This window comes from Neolamprologus brichardi, chromosome 6 (assembly GCF_056152115.1).
Source record: "Neolamprologus brichardi isolate AB-2024 chromosome 6, ASM5615211v1, whole genome shotgun sequence".
Classification (NCBI taxonomy): domain Eukaryota; kingdom Metazoa; phylum Chordata; class Actinopteri; order Cichliformes; family Cichlidae; genus Neolamprologus; species Neolamprologus brichardi.
In genome coordinates, this window is record NC_142109.1 from 6,614,667 (window position 1) to 6,632,700 (window position 18,034).

Genomic DNA, 18,034 nt, shown 5'->3' on the forward strand with positions numbered 1-18,034 from the left:
TACAGTATTAGAGTGCCAAAGAAGAATAACAAGCTATGTAAATGTATCTTTTTGAAATCAGTTCACAAATTGTTAAATATGGGGATGTTTGGTGGTTTGGTTTTGGCTCCCCTGCAGTAGCTTGTTTTAAATAAAAGGTAATGTTAGCAGCACGTGTTGGTCTCGTGGGTGTTTCCTTGCTCAGGTTTCACCAAGAACAGGTGTCAGTGGCACAGCAGCTGTGCTGCAGTAGCTAATGTCTGCTGTAGATGATTTTAGGTCTTGTTGGTATTTTGAAAAGAGGACTTAAATAAGACACGCTTCACTGAACAATACACTTTATTGTGCCATGACTCAGAACTTTAACTGGTAGATATTTATATGTGCTTTAGGGTATTATGCTGATCTGCTTTTCAAATCATTAACGCCACTAGAAAAAAATTAAAAAAGTTAAGTTGCTGGTTAGAACTGTATCTACTTTTCTAAAGAAACACGACTTATTTATAGCACACTCGCAGGCAAGAGTGGCTTTCAATCCTCAGTGAAGGTCTGTTATGTTATGATACTAAAATATAACCCCGCATATCCATCACAGCAGGCACATCCTTCACTGCAAGTTAAATAAAGTCACCGAGTGTCATTCATAATATGTGAGCAGAAACATTGTCACTCTGCGCACTGAAGTAAGTGGGCGCGCACAATTACCCACCCCATAAGGAAACCCAGTTACCTCGGGCTCTGCCGTGTATGTGTACTTTTTTGTTATGTTATCCAATATATTATACATATATATTATATGTTATCCTTCATGTTATTTTGAGCATTTTTGTTCTTGTTCTTTTAGAGATACACACATAATATCTGAAATGAAATTATTATGATTATCACAACTACTACAACTATTATTATTGATGAAAAATGTGTGTTTAAACTTTAAAAGATAGCCTGGCCTTCCTCGTTTGTCTCTTTGTGTCGGATTTGAGTGTGAAACAGTTCATACATGTGGTTTAAACACAGATTTATGCAACTGAGGCCCAGTTTGTCTGCATTACAAGTGACATTACGTTTGAGGGCACAGTCATGGAAAAAGAAAGCGCACATGCTCGTGAACGCCTGTTGCAAAGTTTATGAACAGTGGGACAAAACCTGTGGATTTTACAATGAGCTGAAAGAACGTCGGTTATGTCATCTGAATGTTTAGTTTTGTGTTTTACAAAATACAAAACACAAAATCTGACAAGATCCAGAACAACAACTAACTGGAACCGTATGACTAAAAACAACTGTAGCACGTTCCCAAAAGCAAAAAATGTTATCCCTGAGATGGCTTCATTTCATCAACGCTTTCTATTTGCATCATCTTATTGACAGGAAAAAAATCTGCACATCTCTAGACATTTCACAAACCACAAACAGATGCTCACTAACTGGTTTTTGCTGCCAAAAACAGACACATAACAGGTGTGGTGACAGTTGAGAAGCTGATTGGACGGAAAGCAAGAGGATGACAATGAATTTTTACTTTTATCATTCTGTCCTTTGGACAGGAAGGCCTGGGATTTTCCAGGGGTCAGGATAGTGCAATCTGCACAGGGACTACTGACATGACCCCGGTGGGGCTTTGCAAGTCTCTCAGCACACGTATCCTGACTGTGAGACATATACTCTTACATACTCAGGAGCTCACATCTCTTAAAGACACAAAACCCACTCATCAAACATCTATCTTGACAACTCAGCACTTGATCCCAGAGCTCTGAAATGACAGGACTCCGGGATCAGCTCAGGTGTGACACCTACAGGCTAAAGTCATGTACTGCAACTAAGCGCACACTGATCACAAAATAGAACCGAGCAAGCGGATGAGACATGAAACACAACAGGTTACACATTTGTACTGAGCACATGCAGCTCTACAGCACACTTTGTGATATTCAGCTATGAAGTGGTGTGTATTTCACAATGACTGGACAGGTTTCTTAGGTTCAATAAAGTTATTTTACAAACGAATGGAATTTTCTTTATATGTTAAAACAAGGAATCAAAATCCTTTCACATTGTGGGCCACATATTGGATCTTAAACTCCCCTTTTAGTCCGTATAAAGAATTTTAACTAAATATAAATAAGTGCAACTTCATGATAAGCTGCTGGGCTTAAAGTGTAAGAACTAAATGTTTTTAAATTATCGACTGTCATGTAATTATAAGACAGAGATTGGAGTCACTGGCAGGCCACTTCTGGTCCCTGGGCCTTGTGTTTGACACTGCTGGATTAAAGTGTGGAAAACATCTGCATCGACTGAGGGTAACTAGTTGCACTGTGACTCTGTGACACATGACACAGAGAACAGGAGACATTTCAATTAATAACATACGATTTAATGCCTTATTCTGAATTAAAAAAGGCTCTTTTCACACCATAAATTCCATCAGAGTTTATCGTGCAATGACTACTTTAACTGTAAAATATACCATGTCCTTTAACTGATGTCAAAGTACTGTTTGACAAACTCAGCTTCGCTGTTTCACACGTTCTATTTGTCAAAATTGTAGTCAAAGAGAAAAATTGCAGGAAAGTCTCTCCTCAGAAGTGTTTAAATCTCTCCGACAGAGTGATACTTTTAAGATAACGGAGAATCCAGAGCAATTCTGGGTGCTTATTTCAGTGTACAAAGCTTGTCTCTCTCCATGGGCGTTTGCCGGACTGTATTTATGTCTCTGTCTTAAATTCTAACGTATGTCCTTCAATTAACCTCTCGTTGTGCCAAGTTCCACAGAGGCCATCTCTCGAATGCCTTAAAGATATTCCTACCAGGCCAGTCAGGGTTGAAATTCTCCTTGGGTTTGTTGGCATGGATCATCTTCTCTTAATTTACTGTTCTGTAAAATGCAACATCTGTCTAACTTAAAATACATTTCCAAACACATGTGCACATAACGAGTTAGATTTTACTTTCAGCTTTCGTATCACATCAGCTCAGCTGCAGAGCTGCTGCTCACTCACCTCTTTGAAATGCAATACCAAACTTTACGCCTTTCATGTCCTCTCTGTCTCTATCTCCAGGAAACAAAATGGTTATGACAGATCTGCTAAAACCTGAGGAGATCAAGAAAGCTCTTGATGCCTTCGCAGGTCAGTAACTGTTGTAGAGGCTCTGTGTTATTCTCAGCAGCGCTGCAAAGTGCCAAAAGTTAGCCTTAAAGTTTTTGCTGACCCATAAAAAATCTATTTAAAAAAAAATCTGTGCACATGGAGTTGATGTGATAAAATCTTTTATCTTTGCCTTGTCTTTTGTAGCAGAAACATTTGACCCTAAAAAGTTCTTTGAAATGGTGGGAATGAAGGCCATGTCGGCTGAAAACGTCAAGAAGGTCTTTCAGGTTCTGGATGTGGATGGTAGCGGATTTATAGAAGAAGAAGAGCTAAAGTAAGAAACTCAAACAGATGCAAAAAACACGCTAAAAGCAGACATGATGAAAGATACAGCTCTGCTATATAACGCTGATGTCACATGCTCCTTAAAGCTGCCCTACAGTGACCCACTTTCTGCATCAACCTGCACTTTTCTCAGGTTTGTACTGAAGGGCTTTTCCAAGGATGGCAGAGATCTGACTGACGCTGAGACTAAAGCATTTCTCACAGCTGCAGACAAAGATGGAGATGGCAAGATCGGCATTGATGGTAAGTGAAAGGTGTCAAAATGTTTTCAGTTTATTCTTCAAAAAGATACAAAGAGGCGATGAGCGTAGGATGAGGACGGGGTGGGAGGAGAGTTAGCAAGTAGGCTAAAATAAGTTTTCTGCACTTCCACAAATGCTGTATGTTGGGTGGGATTTTTCAGATTTTACCAAAATGTTTCTAATACTTGATTCTTATTGTTCACCTCTATTGAAAAACTGAATATGACCGAAGCAAATTTGCAAGTTTGCAAGAAAAGACACGCTCAGAAAAAATGTAATGTCACCTGTGCAAGCTAACACCAACTTTTAAATATCTAATTTGTTTACTGGAATAAACATGTCATAAACTAAATCTGCCAATTAATCTTTGGGTTTTTTTAACATAATCATAAAAACACAATATCTGAAATGTTAGCTATGGTAACACCATTCAGCGACTTCAAGGGATGACAGGTGGAATGAATGCTTGTGCTTGGTGTATACGGAATCCCATAAAATACACCAAAGTGTGGCTGGGCCAGATAGTGGACCTCCTGATGTGTACATTGGCGTGTGAATGTTAAATAGAAAGGAATTGGGCATAAAAAAAAGTGCAAGAATGAGTGGGTGAGTGAGAAATGTTGGATAACTTGTTTTGCAGAAAACTGGAGCAACAGTGTGGCCTGTTGATGTATTAAAGGTGAAAGATTTGTTTTATGATATAGAAGCTTTGGTCCAGGGGAAAAACGCAGTTCAAGGTTCCAGACACCATGAAATACTTGGATCAGTTTCTTGTTGGTGTTTAACTGAATATGCTGACAATGTTTCACTCATTTGTGCGCATTTACATTTTTGTTTTGCTCTCTTTCTTTTCAGAGTTTGAAGCCTTAGTGCATGAGTAGGGGAAAGCTGAACTCCCCTCTTGTTCTTCCTGCTCCTTTTTGTCCCTGCATCCACATTTTGTAACTGCGACCTTCAAACTCTTCCTCCCTTTCCTCGCTCTGGACCCCTCACACGGAGTCAGACCAGGCCTGCTCTCTGCAAAACACTACCAAAAACAGGCCAACAGGGAGTCCACCTGAGGAGGAACATACAGGCATAACAGGCACCAGTTTCACTTTTCATTTTTCTTTTTATATATATAGATATATATATATATATTTAACCACACATGCTGTATGGATTTCAGAAGCATTCTTAATGATTTCGCGAGGATAGTCTGTGGTCAAAAAAGGTGGTACTAGTGTTGTAGATGGTGTAGATGTTCTCAAGACTCCTTAAATCTTAATTTCCTTCCTGCATTGTGTCTTGACTGGTTTTATTTCTAGATGTTCACATGTCAGTGCACTTTCCTCCCACTCCACCTCTTTATCCACCTTCATTCACCTCCCTCACCTCAACCACCTTCTCCTTCTCCACCTCGTCCTCCTCCACCACCCCCTGCCTCTGATCAGATCATGTAGTAAATAAAATCATATAAGGAGAGCTGTGAAGAGAGAAAAGATCTCAGTATGAAATGATAATAAAAAAGAAAACTTGACGTGAGGTGTCTCTTTACTTATTGTTACTCGCAGTGAACACACAACATTGAACTCACACAAATGCAACACACTGAACATCGCAAAACAGGTCAATCACTGGGATGGTGGAGAGAGCTTCAGCTTAACATTTTGGAAAACATGCCTTCTTTCTCAGGTTGCTTGCTCACACACACATATAAATATTTTGCCAACAGCCAGGTTTCATAGTAAAGAGACTGAAAACGTGGTGCTGACACATGAATAAGATGCTAAGCAAACAGCTGCTGTAGCTGTCGAAAACAACGCAGCATCAGTGTTTTCTTCAAATTTCTGGCAGCAAGCATACTTCCAAAAATGTTTAAATATTCTCTGAATATTTTTACCAACAGACTCAAACAAATATTAACATACAAACTCAAATTGCTGTACAAAGTTTTGTTAAAATAACCATTTTAGTTTAGTTCATTCAGGGGAGGATGGCTGATTTGGACATTGTAGCAATTTATATTTGGCGTCACATCACTATGGAGCAACAGGATCCTGGTACAGAACAGAGTGAACATTAATAACAAGAGATACAGACAGAAAGAAGGCCATGGGGTGGAGGCGGGTTGCAAAGTGGCTTGCAAGCCTGCAGCAAAACTTATCTGGTCCTTTGTAGGTTTTAACATAAAATAAGTACAGTTCGTCATGTGTAACAAAACATGACATATTACACCTTTCTATTATTTATGTAACAAAAACTAAACCAAAATACTGAAGCAATGTCTGAAAACAAAGCACATCACATGATTCCATAGAACCACCTTTAGCAGCAATATCGTGAAGTAATTGTGCGACATTATCAGCCAACATTGTTGTGGAGGAACTTTGATCCACTCTTCTTTGTAACGCTGCCTGAGTTTATTGAGATTTGTGAGCTTTAATTTATGCATAGTTCTCTGAAGGTCCGATCGCAGAATTTTGGGTTGAGGTCTGTGCTTTGACTGAGGAATTCAAGGTTGACTGTAAGGTTTCCAGGTCCTGTGGCTGCAAAACAAGCCCAAAGCATCGCTCCGTCGCCACTGTGCCGTTGGTAGGAGGGTTTTGTGTCGATATGCTGTTTGGTTTTCTCCAAACCTGCTGCTGTGCATTATGGTCAACCACCTCCACTCGTTGTTCCCAAAGTCTTGAGTCTTGTGCAGATGTAACTTTGCATATCTAAGCTCTGCTGCAATATTTTATTTTTAGAGAAGAGGCTTTCTTCTGGCAACCCTTCTATATAAGCCATATCTGTCCAGTGTTTTTCTGATTGTACTGTCAAGAACTTTACAATTTAGCATGCTAACTGAGGCTCGTAGATGTAGCTCTGTGCTTTTTGGTAATTGTGTGAGCTCTGCAAAGTCTGACTTTGGGGTGAATTTCCTGGGGCATCCCCTCCTAAGAGGTTTGTGGCATTGTATTCTGCTTATATAGTGGTGGTCACACCAGCTGATGATTAGTTAATCAAGTCAATCTGACCAGCAGCGACTAGCTGCTACATACTCTCTTAATTAAAGTACCTGTGTGCTTAGTTTTTCACATTTTTCTGTAGCTTTGCTTAATTTTTGTTAAAGAAATTATGACACAGTGTAATATGTCATGTTTTGCAGTTCAACTGGTCTGTATTTAGCTAGTTTTAAAACCTAGAAAGGTCCAGATTAGTTTTACTCTGTCCTGATATATAAAACCTTACAATTTACCATAACTGTGGATTGATAAGTTCATAGTAGGAAGTTTTTACAACTAAAAATTAGTCACTCAAAGGTTAATCAGTGTTCCTTATATAAAATTATGAAAGGGATGTCGATGAGCTCATGTGGGCTGAGACTGCTCAGCTCAGCTTGTCTTTGTGGCCTGTCTGAATTAATGATCAACTTAATGGTTTTAATATTTGATTAGTCGATGTGTATTACAGTATCTTCTTTGGTATGGGAGATACGTTATCTTAAAACGGTACAAACCTTCTGGCCATTTCGCTCAGAGCATTCACATTTCAGACATGTCACGTCATTCACTAACAAAAATGTATGTCCTGCCTCCACAACCTGTTCTCACAGCATCAGTAACAAACCCTGCATGCACGAGTGCCGATGGATTAATGGATCTGAGGAGCAGATCTGTCATTGGTCGTCGTGGGACGAAGCTTTACCGTGGCGAATGGGTTTGTGCCTCTGAAATGAGAGGATGATGGAAAATGATATACAACAGCACATGCACTCAACTGCTTTCTGCCAATACCAATAAACCACTCAGACAGAGGTGCACACACTGTAGGTTTAGACACTAACATCACACCACAGCCTGAGGGTGGTACATTTTGACAGTGTGCAATGAGCACTCTGTGGAGGTCTTTGTTTCAAGTAAACTTTGATCGGGGTTTATTGTTTGCAGTGGGAATTGGGATTCAAAAAGATGTTCCTTGCAGATTCTCAAGTGAAATCAAGTTTTCTGGGAAGACAATTCATAGGATTCATATATATTGGATCATGGTAAATTGGCAAAGCAGTGCTGCACTGGCATTTTTTTTCCCAGAACAATACATAACAATAATCCATAAATGCATACATAATTCATGTCTAATTACCTGGGAAACAGTGGGTTTTCAGGGGGTCCATGTGGTGATAATGCCTACAAAAAATACAAATAAATAAATAAATGAATACAAATCCACACTTAGCACTGAAGTGTCACATATTTTTCTGTGTTAAAGAGACAATTTTCATTAAAGTTAAACAAACCTGGACGTCAGATGCTGATCCACCCTTTCTGTCAGGTAGGGGAGAGATGGGCCGAAAATCTCCTGAACTCCTCCTTGCACTCTGAATTGGTGGAGGGGGAGGCGGTGGGGGAGGAAGTGGATGTTCATTGTAGCTCCTTGTTTGACTCGGCTTCGTCTCCAACGCCTCTTCTCCCTTCTTCTCAGGGAGTGGAGAGATAGGCCTGAAGTCCACGGAGGCTCTACGATTGGGTGTGGCCGGGGGTGGGACGTCTCCGAAACTCTTGCTCTCTGACTGGTCGGTGTAGGTGTCACTGTCATTCAGATTGTTCATACTGTGACTTCTTAGAGAACTGCCACTGTTGGGGCAAAAGGAGCAGAATCTTTTAAGTGATTCATAGTGGGACAAATATCTGGAATATTTTACTAAAGGATAACAAAATAATAACATCTTCTCCCAGAGCAGCAACCTAAATATTCACATATCATACAGATTCGATCCTGTGGTTTGCCTCAATATCTTTTTTTCTTGGTGTCCAGTGTCATGCCAGAGAAAGAACATTTTGGCATACAGATTTGAGATTAGTATCTGTCGCCTACCTTGTTGCTAAATTATTGGAGAAATCCTCAATAGGGGCCACGTACGCAGCAGGGAACCAGCCTTGACTGGAGGAGATAAGACAGACAATTAAACATCATGTGTTTTCCTGTCTTTACATAAAGCAAAAAACTAATTCCAGCAACAGACTCTGTAATTCTCAGTCTTGTTTTTTTCAGCGCTCGTGTAGTCTGTCAACCAAACACAAGAGCAATCCTTTAAATCACAGGTTCTCAACCTTTTCCCACATAATAATCTTTTCCCTCATAATCCTAACACTGATGGTTAGATGGTTCGGGCTTAGCATCGCACGACGATGCGAACTAACCCAAAGCTGATAATCTGAGGAACCCTGAGGGAGATTTCATGAGAGACGGATGTGATGTGCCACAATCACATCGGAGTTTCTGTTTGTTTTACTGGTTTCTGGTCTTTTGAGTTACTATTATTTAGTTTTACAGTAATACTTGTATTTTTTTTGAAATAGTATCATGAGCAAAACAAATTTGTGACTTGATCTAGGAGCTCAAAGTGGTAAAAGGTAGACTTTTTATAAGGCCATCAATTTTAAGATTGGGTGCAGATGATAACTGAACACTGTAAAGACGGAGCATTTCAAAAACGGTGCATGCACGTAAATGTTTATTTCCCACCGCAGACTGCTGTCAGTGCGCCCATACAGCCACCCGTTGCGTGGCTCCTGGACCAGGACGATAACAGTCTCGCCCCTGTTGAAAGGCAGGAGCTTTGGGTTGGATGAGGAGGGATGAGAAACCAGCGCTCTCATGACTCTCCCTCCTCCCAGGCCTAAAGATTCCCCCACTGAACTGGAGCGAGAGCGGCTGGGGAGGGGAGACGGTGCTGGAGGGAGAGGAAAGATGAAGGAGAAACAGAGAGAGGAAAAAGATTAAAAGAATATTAATAGGAATATTTTAGGCATGCATGAATGAATGCATATAAACATGCAAAAATGAATACTTCTAATCTTCTCTGGCATCAAAAGTTATCAAATAATCACATACTAATATACAGCTCTTATAATTAGAACAGCACACCTCCCACCTCTAGAAGGGACTCTGCCCAGTGCCTGCTGCTCCCGCCTGGCCCAGGACATATCCTCATCTCTAGCTACCGTCTGCAGCAGGGAGCTCACTGAACCTCGCAGCTGAGCAGACACAGAATACAGATCCCACTGATCGGATTTTTTTTTTTGAAGTCTGGCAGAGCAAGGTTTGCTTTCAGCAGGAATATTACGATTATAAATAAACAATCTGGTGCTGGTGCTCGATTTAGTGTCAAGATTTCTAAAGAACCACAGAGACTAATGCTGGAAAAACTAAACACCATGTTGTACAAATAAACCAAGCAAATATGTGCTTACACTCGCCGTGAAGCACTTCAGCTGTAGATGATGGATTAAGCAACCTTTACAGCACAAATAGTACATTATTAGCAGTGAACAGACACATGAGAATACAAATACAGCTGCTGAACTAGACTGGGGATGCTATTAAACATAACAGATGCCACTTATTAAGTGAATTTAAAATAAATTATTTTAAATAGACTTTGGTTTATTTATTGAACTATAGGAAAAATAAGACGGTGAGACTTGGTTTCTGTTCCTATGTTTCCACAAATTCGAACGCAGCAGAGTGTGCAGTATTTCGCTGAGAAATCACAGCCACTGTACCTTGTTTTATAGTGCATGCCGTACTCATGTGTAATGTTCCTACTGGCTAAAAAAAAAAGAGTAAACCTGATAAAGTGCTGGTACCTGTGCCTCTTGGTCTGAATGGGTGGGTGTTCGAGATCTGGAGACTCTGGTGTCGTTCACTTTCTCCTTCCATCCGTCTGCCTTCTGCTGGAGAGATGCACCAGTCTGAAAACACATGAGAGGTGAGCGCCTCATTCCATCTCAATTTGATCATTCAGCAACATGACTAAGACATACTGCTTCAGTAAATAAGACACATGACACTGAGAAGTGAGTTTCATCAGATGAACAAGATATTGGCAAGGTCCCACATGACTGGGATAAAAAGGCTGGGCAGTTCAGTGTCTTGGTGGCAAAAGCACTCCAAGCTCATGGCTGATGGCTGCAGTCGGCCTTCCCTTCACAACATGATGGATTGCAGCTGACATGGATTGCATGTATTATTACATAATAATACATTCATCAGCTTTTTTCTGATGAATGTAAAAGAAAATATAAATTAAGCAAAATTTTGCATTTCTGTATTATATCTAACATGTTTTTTGTTCCTTGTTTTGCAGAGCAGATTGTAGTGAGTATTTCCTTAAAAAGTACGTAATGTGCAATAGTTAGCCTTTCAGCAGGTTACAAGGTTACTGGTGACTAAACTGACCCATCATCATGTCACCTAAAAATAAAAGATTTAAGGCCTTTACATACTGAACACGTAAAATTTGTGAAAATATTTCATATGTTAAACATTTTTTTTGGGACCCACCTATTAATGGAGCTTTTCACACCGACAGCGTAATCTCCCAGGACAGATTTACAACATTTATTTTTCCTGCTTAAACTCGATTTTTCTGATTTCATTGCATTTGAATCAACAGATCTGACCAGTTATACCATTACATTTAGCAACAAGTGCACTTGTAGCTCAAAGAGCGCACTAGTACTGAATAAATTATGACAAAAGTAAAATAATACCATTTTACCTCAATCTCACACAGATGCTGCTCAGGGTTAATCAACTCTACTGTGTAGGATGGCCAGTGTGTATGAATACCTTGTTAATTAGGAACAGCAGTGACTGAGTGAGGCCACAGTGTTTCTCTGCCAAGAAGCGATACCTCCTCTCCTCCTCCTTTAAGATCTCCTGATGGCTCTGCCGCAGGTACAGCATGTATTCACTGTTCTCCTAAAACCGCACGCACAGGGAACAATGAACATGAGGGTATGCACCTACAATGATACACTCACAAGGTGTATTACTGGACTGTGTGTGTGTGTGTTTGTGTGTGCATTAATATGAATGTGCATAATGTAAACACATAATATTTTTCTATGCATGTTTGTGTAACTACCAGAGAGTCTCTGTAGGTTCCCCGTCTGAGCTGCTTCTCCAAAGCCTCTGCTTGGTTTCTTACTTCCAGCTCGTACACTCTGCGACTGCCCTGCAGCACAAAGAAAGTTTATTTGCAAACTATACTAAAATTGTAAGAGGCTTAGCAGGTCATGTTTATCCTAGTGCTGGTCAACCGCTCTCCATCTTTGTTCTCTCACCTGCTTGTGCTGCTGGCAATGCAGCACCCCTCTGTTTCTTATTCTAATTAAGTCCAAAGACGAAATTGCTGACAAAAGAACCAGAAGCTCCATTTTCACTCAAAACAAATTACGTGGAGTGATTTTTAAAGATAAGATAAGAGAACCTTATTAGTCCCACACATAGGAAATTTGTTAAAAGTAAATCTTGAGAAGAATATGGCCTGTTCCTGTCACAGATTACAGGGTGTGTTTAAAACTTTATTCATCTGTGTTTTTAACCCGTTCCAACTTTAAGATAGTTTTAGGGTAACTACTAATTATTGATGATTTCAAGCTGATCTGACTCGAAACAAAGCTTGGAAGCTTAAAATGTACTTTGTTAATTATAAAATAAAAAATAAATGAATGATTGCAATAGTATTTTGAAACTATTATAGTCGCACTGTAGGATTGTTAAAGTTTGGTTTATTTACCATAAACCCAAAAACCTAAAATAGTCCAGTAAGTTTTCTTAATTTCACAGGCAGAAAAACGTAAGCTTTTCCAATGCATTACACTCACATCAATATACTCCTCATCCAACTTGATATTCTTCTCCATTGCTTGCAACACTTCTATCTGGAACCATCGAAACTGCAGCAGAAAGAAAGAAATCAACTGGAACAGTGATGAACCATCTGTCCTCTTGTTTAAACACAGGCTTTAATTATCAGGTTCATTGCGCTGTTTGACTAAATCTAAATGCAAATGTGCTCCTTCCTCAGGCTAACTTTGTAATCAAAGGCCATGCTTTGATTATTCACACCACAATTAGGCACAGGGGTTTTAGTGTCAAAAGAAAAATAACATACAGGGACAAACTAGTGTCCTCGAGGCTTTATGTAGCTAACTTTGATGAAGAAGTTTGTAAGAAGTGAAATCTGCTTTTACCAGCATCCTATCAATGCTGAACTCACAAATTCAAAGATCTGAGGACAAACTGGGGAAGTTACATTGAAGTAAAATACTAATTGTAGCTGTTTTTACTCATCATTTGACAAATAATGTATAGCGGTTATTATTCTGTCAAATATAGCTTAATACCCACCAAGCATTATTTCAAGGATTTTCAGTTTGGTAAAAACTTTCAAACAAACAAAATTAAATTCACAGAAGTAGAAATGTGTTATGTAGTATTTTAAACACTGCAGGGATCAGCATTTACTGAGGAAATGTACCAACCACTCCCTCCATCTCTGCAGTGAGCCTCCTCTGTGTTTCTGAAATCTGGATCAGGACATCCCCTGTTCAAAGAAGAAGAAAAAACAATTCTGTACGGAAAAATATTTGAAGAAAGCAAAATCTTATTGGGAATGTCAGTAATTTGATCTAAAACTTTAACACAGTGTAAAACCACTTGAGCCATGAATGAGTCCGGCTGCTATGATGGTGGAAAGTTAGCCAAGCCTATATACTGTGGGCGCCTTGTCTATTGTCATGGATTGCGGTTGAGCTAATAAACTGAGTGGAGCTGAAAGACTGCCCTCATCTATAATTCAGTGGCTGCCACTCAATAGGGCTCCTGGTCACGCTGTGGTTCCCTGACCTTCACAGTTAGCCAACCTACCAAAACCACATGTATGCTAGCCAACACAATCTTAATAGTAGCATAAAGCTAATTACCACTGAAGAATGAAAACACACATCTCTAATGACAAAGGGAAAGCTTCCATAAAATATAGTGCACACACACTAGCAAACAAAAATCTGTAAATACACACACACACACACACGTATATGTATATGTATGAAAAGAAGGAGAGCACAATTGAAATTTACTTTGTGTGGTTTAAAATCTAGACTGTGTTTGTGCAAGTGCAGTGTCTCAGTAGAGCACTGATAACGATGCTTCTCTAATGAAAGCAATAAATCAAGGGTGAAACCTGTTTAGTAATGAGTCACAAATACACACACTCGTACCAAGGGAGCGAGATGAAAGTGTGTGAAGTGCCTGGTCGCCCATCTTAGCCACAGCGCTGAAATAGGCCTCACTGCAAACGCCTAAGGCTGCAACATACAGACATCGAGAGACAAATGTAGCTTTTCACATTCAGACAAATCAAACTGACAAATCTATAAACTCTACAGTAACATCACAACCACTTAAACTGCTTCTTATTGTGTCGAACAGTTCTGCTTTTATTCATTACTCTTAAAAGACTGGCAGTGTTATTTGATATGTGATTCTGGTCTAAGAATAGCCTCGTGCCACTTGGTATAGTTTTACCCCACTGCCCTGTGGCTGATAGCCTGAATTGTTTTATCAGGCACAGAGATGCATGAATGATGCATGCTGCTTGCACTAACAATGTGACACACGTGATTAAGATTGGAAAAATGTACAATGGAAAAGTCGGACAACTCAGACAAGCAAATAAAAGGTGATGCACACAAAAAAAATCTCTCATCTCTGGAGAAAAAAGGTTTAAATTCTGCTTAATGTCAGCAATCAAATAGAGATTATTTTTTATCAAATCATATTTTCATATTCACATCTCTTTATTTCTTTTCCCAACCAAATAACTTCTACAAATGAGTAGGTCCTTGATAGACATTTACAATCCTGTGACATTTTTTGGATTTTAAATGCAGCTTATGGCCTCCTTCTTAGGGTCTCCATGGGCAGACTTTACTTCAATCATCTCTGTACAATCCTGATCCAACATCTACACTAGTGCTAACAACAAAATCCACATTCTCCACAGTGTAACTGCTCCTTTCAGTCATTCACAACCTCGCTCACCCTGAAAGGCCTTGATGTAGCTGTTTCCAAGAGCAACGAGCTTCTGAAGGCCTGGGTTGAAGTGCTCCATCAAGTTCTGCAGAAACACACGAAATACAAACTGAGCAACACACCAGGTGAACTCAGCTGTGACTTGAAGCGTAACGCTAAAATGTATTTTTATACTCACCTCCAAGTGCGCCCCGGCCTAGTTTAAATATACAAAATCCTTCTTTAAATAATGAATACTATACCGGTCCCCAGGTTTCAACACAATGAACAAAAACAAAAGAAACATGATGTAAACTCACCGAATAGACAGTTAAAGTTGATTTGTGCAGCTGATCACTACTGACTCCAGACATATTGATCGATTTCAGGTTTAACGATAAAATGAGAAAAAGCTGGTCAGAAAAAAACTAAACTTCTGTAAAAAGTCTGTATTCCCAGAAGTTTACTCAGGCCTCTCTCTCTCTGTCCCGTGTATATCAGCGTCTTAAGGCGGTGAAAGTCACCTTCACCTATCCTCCCACTGCTTCTGCTGTTTTCCCAAAGACCAATAACACCTATCTGACAGTTCCCTCTCCCTTTTTTCAGTCATTCGTTAATGAGCTCTTTTACCCTTATGTCATCAGCAGTTTTTCTGGAAAGAGCAAGTGAGCAAGGGTAAGAGAAGAGGTAAGGGAGTAGCTGACATCGATACGGCTGAGCAAGGTAAATTATTGATTGGAGCCCTGAAAGGAAAGGAGAAGGAGGACAGCCAGCTGCCTAACCATCCGTGACGTATCCTCACACCTGAGGGAAAATCCTGCCACAGTTTGTTTGACTGACGAGAAACAAACGTCCGTGTTAAAAAGGTACAAATTACTTAAATATAGTTAGCTCACAAAATGAAGTCAAAGTTTTAATGCAAACATTTTTCGTGTTATGGGGACATTTATGTGTGGAAGTAGAAGAGTAGAAGAGAGTGAGCAGCAACGAACTGTTCCAGCTTCTGAAATCAGGCAGAAGGTTCCACACCATCCGAACAAGAACAGAGAGGCTCAAGAGGAGTTTTTATCCTCAGGCCATTCGTGTGTTGAATCACCCCCATCATCCTTAAGTGCCTGAGACAGGACTCATTATCGCTATAGCACAAGACACTTTAACACCCTCCTCACGCAATGTACACAAGCTGTAAATTTCCGGATTGTTTTATCTTATTTTATTTCCATTTATATAATGTACATAACTCACCCACTTGCTGCATATAATGTCCTCCTTGTACTGTATATACTCATTCATTGTATATAAAGTTCTGTCTGTCTCTCTTTTTTTTCTTTGCACAGTCGAGGAGCGTATCAGGTCACATTTCACTGCGTGTTATACGTGTATAACCATGCACATGACAAATAAAGAATCTTGAATCTTGAGAGAGAAAAAAGTATTCCACTTTAGACTTTGTTTTAAGTTTCTTCTCTTCTTTCCAATTATTCTGTCCTGGTTTCTGTTTGCTGTTTACGTCTGCTATGTTTTCCGGTCGCTCCCCTCTTCACAGCCCCATGTGATTTTTTACTTCATGAAATGACCTTTACATTCTTCTCTTGTGTATTTTGTCTGCATTTGGATGCAATCTGATAAGCTGAACTTTCTTTAAGTTCTTCTGTTTTGACTTTGTCTGCTGAATTCCAGGAAACGTGTTAGTTCCCTTTCAAAAAACTAAACTAAATCATCACTGAATCTTCAGCCAGTGCATGTGAGTTCTTTATATAAAGCTGAAACAGTTTCAAGTGGAATTATTAGCAATCATTTTATTAACACAAACCAAGGATCCTTCAAGTTAAGAACCAGAAAAACAGAAAAAACATTAAATGTAGACGAAACCTTGAATTAAAGCTCAGATTCACTCAGAGTCACTGTTTGGTGTACTTAATGCTATAGCTGCACTAAACCAAATACACGAAAGTCTTTTCATTAGGTGCTTTGTACCAAAAGTGTTGAAAACACACATACAAAAAGAGCCAGTACCAGGCAGGCCCACAGAGCAGAAGGACACATAATATTGCAGGGAACTGACTAGCTAGCCCCCGAAAAATGTTATCCTATTTATGACAATACTACTGCATTACATTGTGTTAATGGTTTATCATCATGTGTCTGACAGTTACTAATCAAAGTGAGTTTTAAAATTATATAGCTCCTATAAATGATATTTTATAACTCTGAACTCCTGCATCATGTTGCAGAAGTATGAAAATAAACAGATATAATGTGACAGGTAAGTGAGACTGCTCTAACCAGAGGGAGTGGCCACGTCTTTCAGAGAGGCCGTGTCCTCATAGAAGACGTCTTCACCGTTGTCATTTCTTTTCTGCTCCTTTTGACAGCGACTTACAGTTCCTAGGACAGTTTTCAAACGTCGATCTAAAGCCGTAAGGTGGGGCTCTGCCAGAAGTGGGGCCACCTTGTGAAGGGGATCACGAGAAAGTGACGCTCTCATAACATCGCTTAATCGATACTGAGGCAAAGTAAGGAGACCCAGGCGTAGCCAAGTGGAGCGACGGATTCTGGAGAGACAGCAACGATTTTAAAAAAGAAGATAAATGGAAAACGGAAGTTACTTTGGGATGCTTCAAAATTGCCAAATGACTGGGTAAGAGAATAGGATGAAGAAAGAGAAAGAGGAACAGCATCTGATGGTTAAGGTGCAATGTGATTGTTCTCTCACACTTTCTGAACTAAGCCAAGGAACTTCTGTCTCCCTCCATTCAACCCCAACCATCCACACGAGCTGGCTGCCCATCCCTGAGCCTGGTTCTGCTGGAGGTTTCTTCCTGTTAAAAGGGAGTTTTTCCTCCCCACTGTTGCCAATGCTTGCTCATAAGGGGTCGTTTTGATTGTAAATCTATTACTGTAGAGTCTTTATCTTTGCAATATAAAGCACCATGAGGTGAATGCTGGCATGATTTGGTGCTATATAGATAAAACTGAACTGAATATTTACCTGATGTGTAAGTAATTCACTGCATGTATGTGATGGTCTGGTTTGTACCTGCAGCACTGTTTTAAGGGAGTTAAGATCGAAGGCTCATCTTTGGAGTGACGCCCAAATCTGCAAAAGAGGACAGATCCAGAGTCAGCTATGTCAAAGTTACAGTCTGACCAGCACCTCTGCCCAGTATATGAGCAACACATACAGAACAGAAATACTCACGCCCTCCCGTTGTCAAGGTGTAGCAGAAAAGTATTATTGCCAAATTTCTCAAATGTTTCATAGTGGTGCCTGTCCATGTTACCTAAAGAGAGAAAGTAAAAGAAAGGATTTGCTTAGTAATCGGTAACCAAACCTGAAACATTTTACGTGCTGCATAAATATAAATATTCTGGCATAAACATCTTTATGCTTACGGCTACTGTGTGTACTTTTGTGCGTCTGCCACCTACAGATTGAGTCACATTTTATTCAGAAAAGTACTTTCAACTATTTTAGGGAATGTCATCCAAAAGAAGAGAAGACAGTGTGGAGCTGAAATAATCACTTTATAGAAGTTTGTTAAA

General features: G+C 39.7%; 3 protein-coding genes across 4 annotated transcripts in view; 1 reads left to right on the top strand and 2 right to left on the bottom strand.

The window, feature by feature from the left end:
• Positions 1-5,180, top strand: part of pvalb7 (parvalbumin 7) — a 46,426-nt gene extending 41,246 nt beyond the window's left edge. For both annotated transcript variants that reach the window (XM_006803797.3, XM_006803798.2), the window contains exons 2-5: positions 3,045-3,113; positions 3,279-3,408; positions 3,553-3,662; positions 4,517-5,180. In XM_006803797.3, coding sequence (XP_006803860.1) covers positions 3,045-3,113; positions 3,279-3,408; positions 3,553-3,662; positions 4,517-4,542 — 335 coding nt within the window. In that variant the 3' untranslated portion in view covers positions 4,543-5,180. The remainder of the gene's footprint in view (positions 1-3,044; positions 3,114-3,278; positions 3,409-3,552; positions 3,663-4,516) is intronic.
• Positions 5,181-5,191: 11 nt separating this feature from the next.
• baiap2l2b (BAR/IMD domain containing adaptor protein 2 like 2b) lies at positions 5,192-14,940 on the bottom strand. Its single transcript, XM_006803799.3, has 14 exons — positions 14,809-14,940; positions 14,519-14,594; positions 13,696-13,782; positions 12,958-13,019; positions 12,298-12,369; positions 11,556-11,645; positions 11,258-11,389; positions 10,273-10,377; positions 9,558-9,660; positions 9,149-9,356; positions 8,498-8,563; positions 7,920-8,256; positions 7,766-7,809; positions 5,192-7,352 (listed from the first exon to the last, which is right to left on the bottom strand). The coding sequence occupies exons 1-14, from the start codon at positions 14,860-14,862 to the stop codon at positions 7,277-7,279; spliced, it is 1,512 nt and encodes a 503-aa protein (XP_006803862.1). The 5' UTR covers positions 14,863-14,940; the 3' UTR covers positions 5,192-7,276.
• Positions 14,941-16,148: 1,208 nt separating this feature from the next.
• fam20cl (family with sequence similarity 20 member C, like) overlaps positions 16,149-18,034 on the bottom strand; it is a 36,182-nt gene continuing 34,296 nt past the window's right edge. Inside the window, exons 9-11 of the mRNA XM_006803802.2 lie at positions 17,691-17,772; positions 17,529-17,588; positions 16,149-17,043 (exon numbers count right to left, since the gene is read on the bottom strand). Of these exons, the coding sequence (XP_006803865.2) occupies positions 16,770-17,043; positions 17,529-17,588; positions 17,691-17,772 (416 nt within the window). The 3' untranslated portion in view covers positions 16,149-16,769. The remainder of the gene's footprint in view (positions 17,044-17,528; positions 17,589-17,690; positions 17,773-18,034) is intronic.

Excerpts from the sequence above, each read along its gene's own strand:
- baiap2l2b (XM_006803799.3), bottom strand. The coding sequence starts at position 14,862 with ATGTCTGGAGTCAGTAGTGATCAGCTGCACAAATCAACTTTAACTGTC. Across the intron at positions 13,020-13,695 it reads ACTTTCATCTCGCTCCCTTG|GGGATGTCCTGATCCAGATT; the intron begins GTACGAGTGTGT and ends TTCTTTGAACAG. Across the intron at positions 10,378-11,257 it reads TGCTGTTCCTAATTAACAAG|ACTGGTGCATCTCTCCAGCA; the intron begins GTATTCATACAC and ends ATGTGTTTTCAG.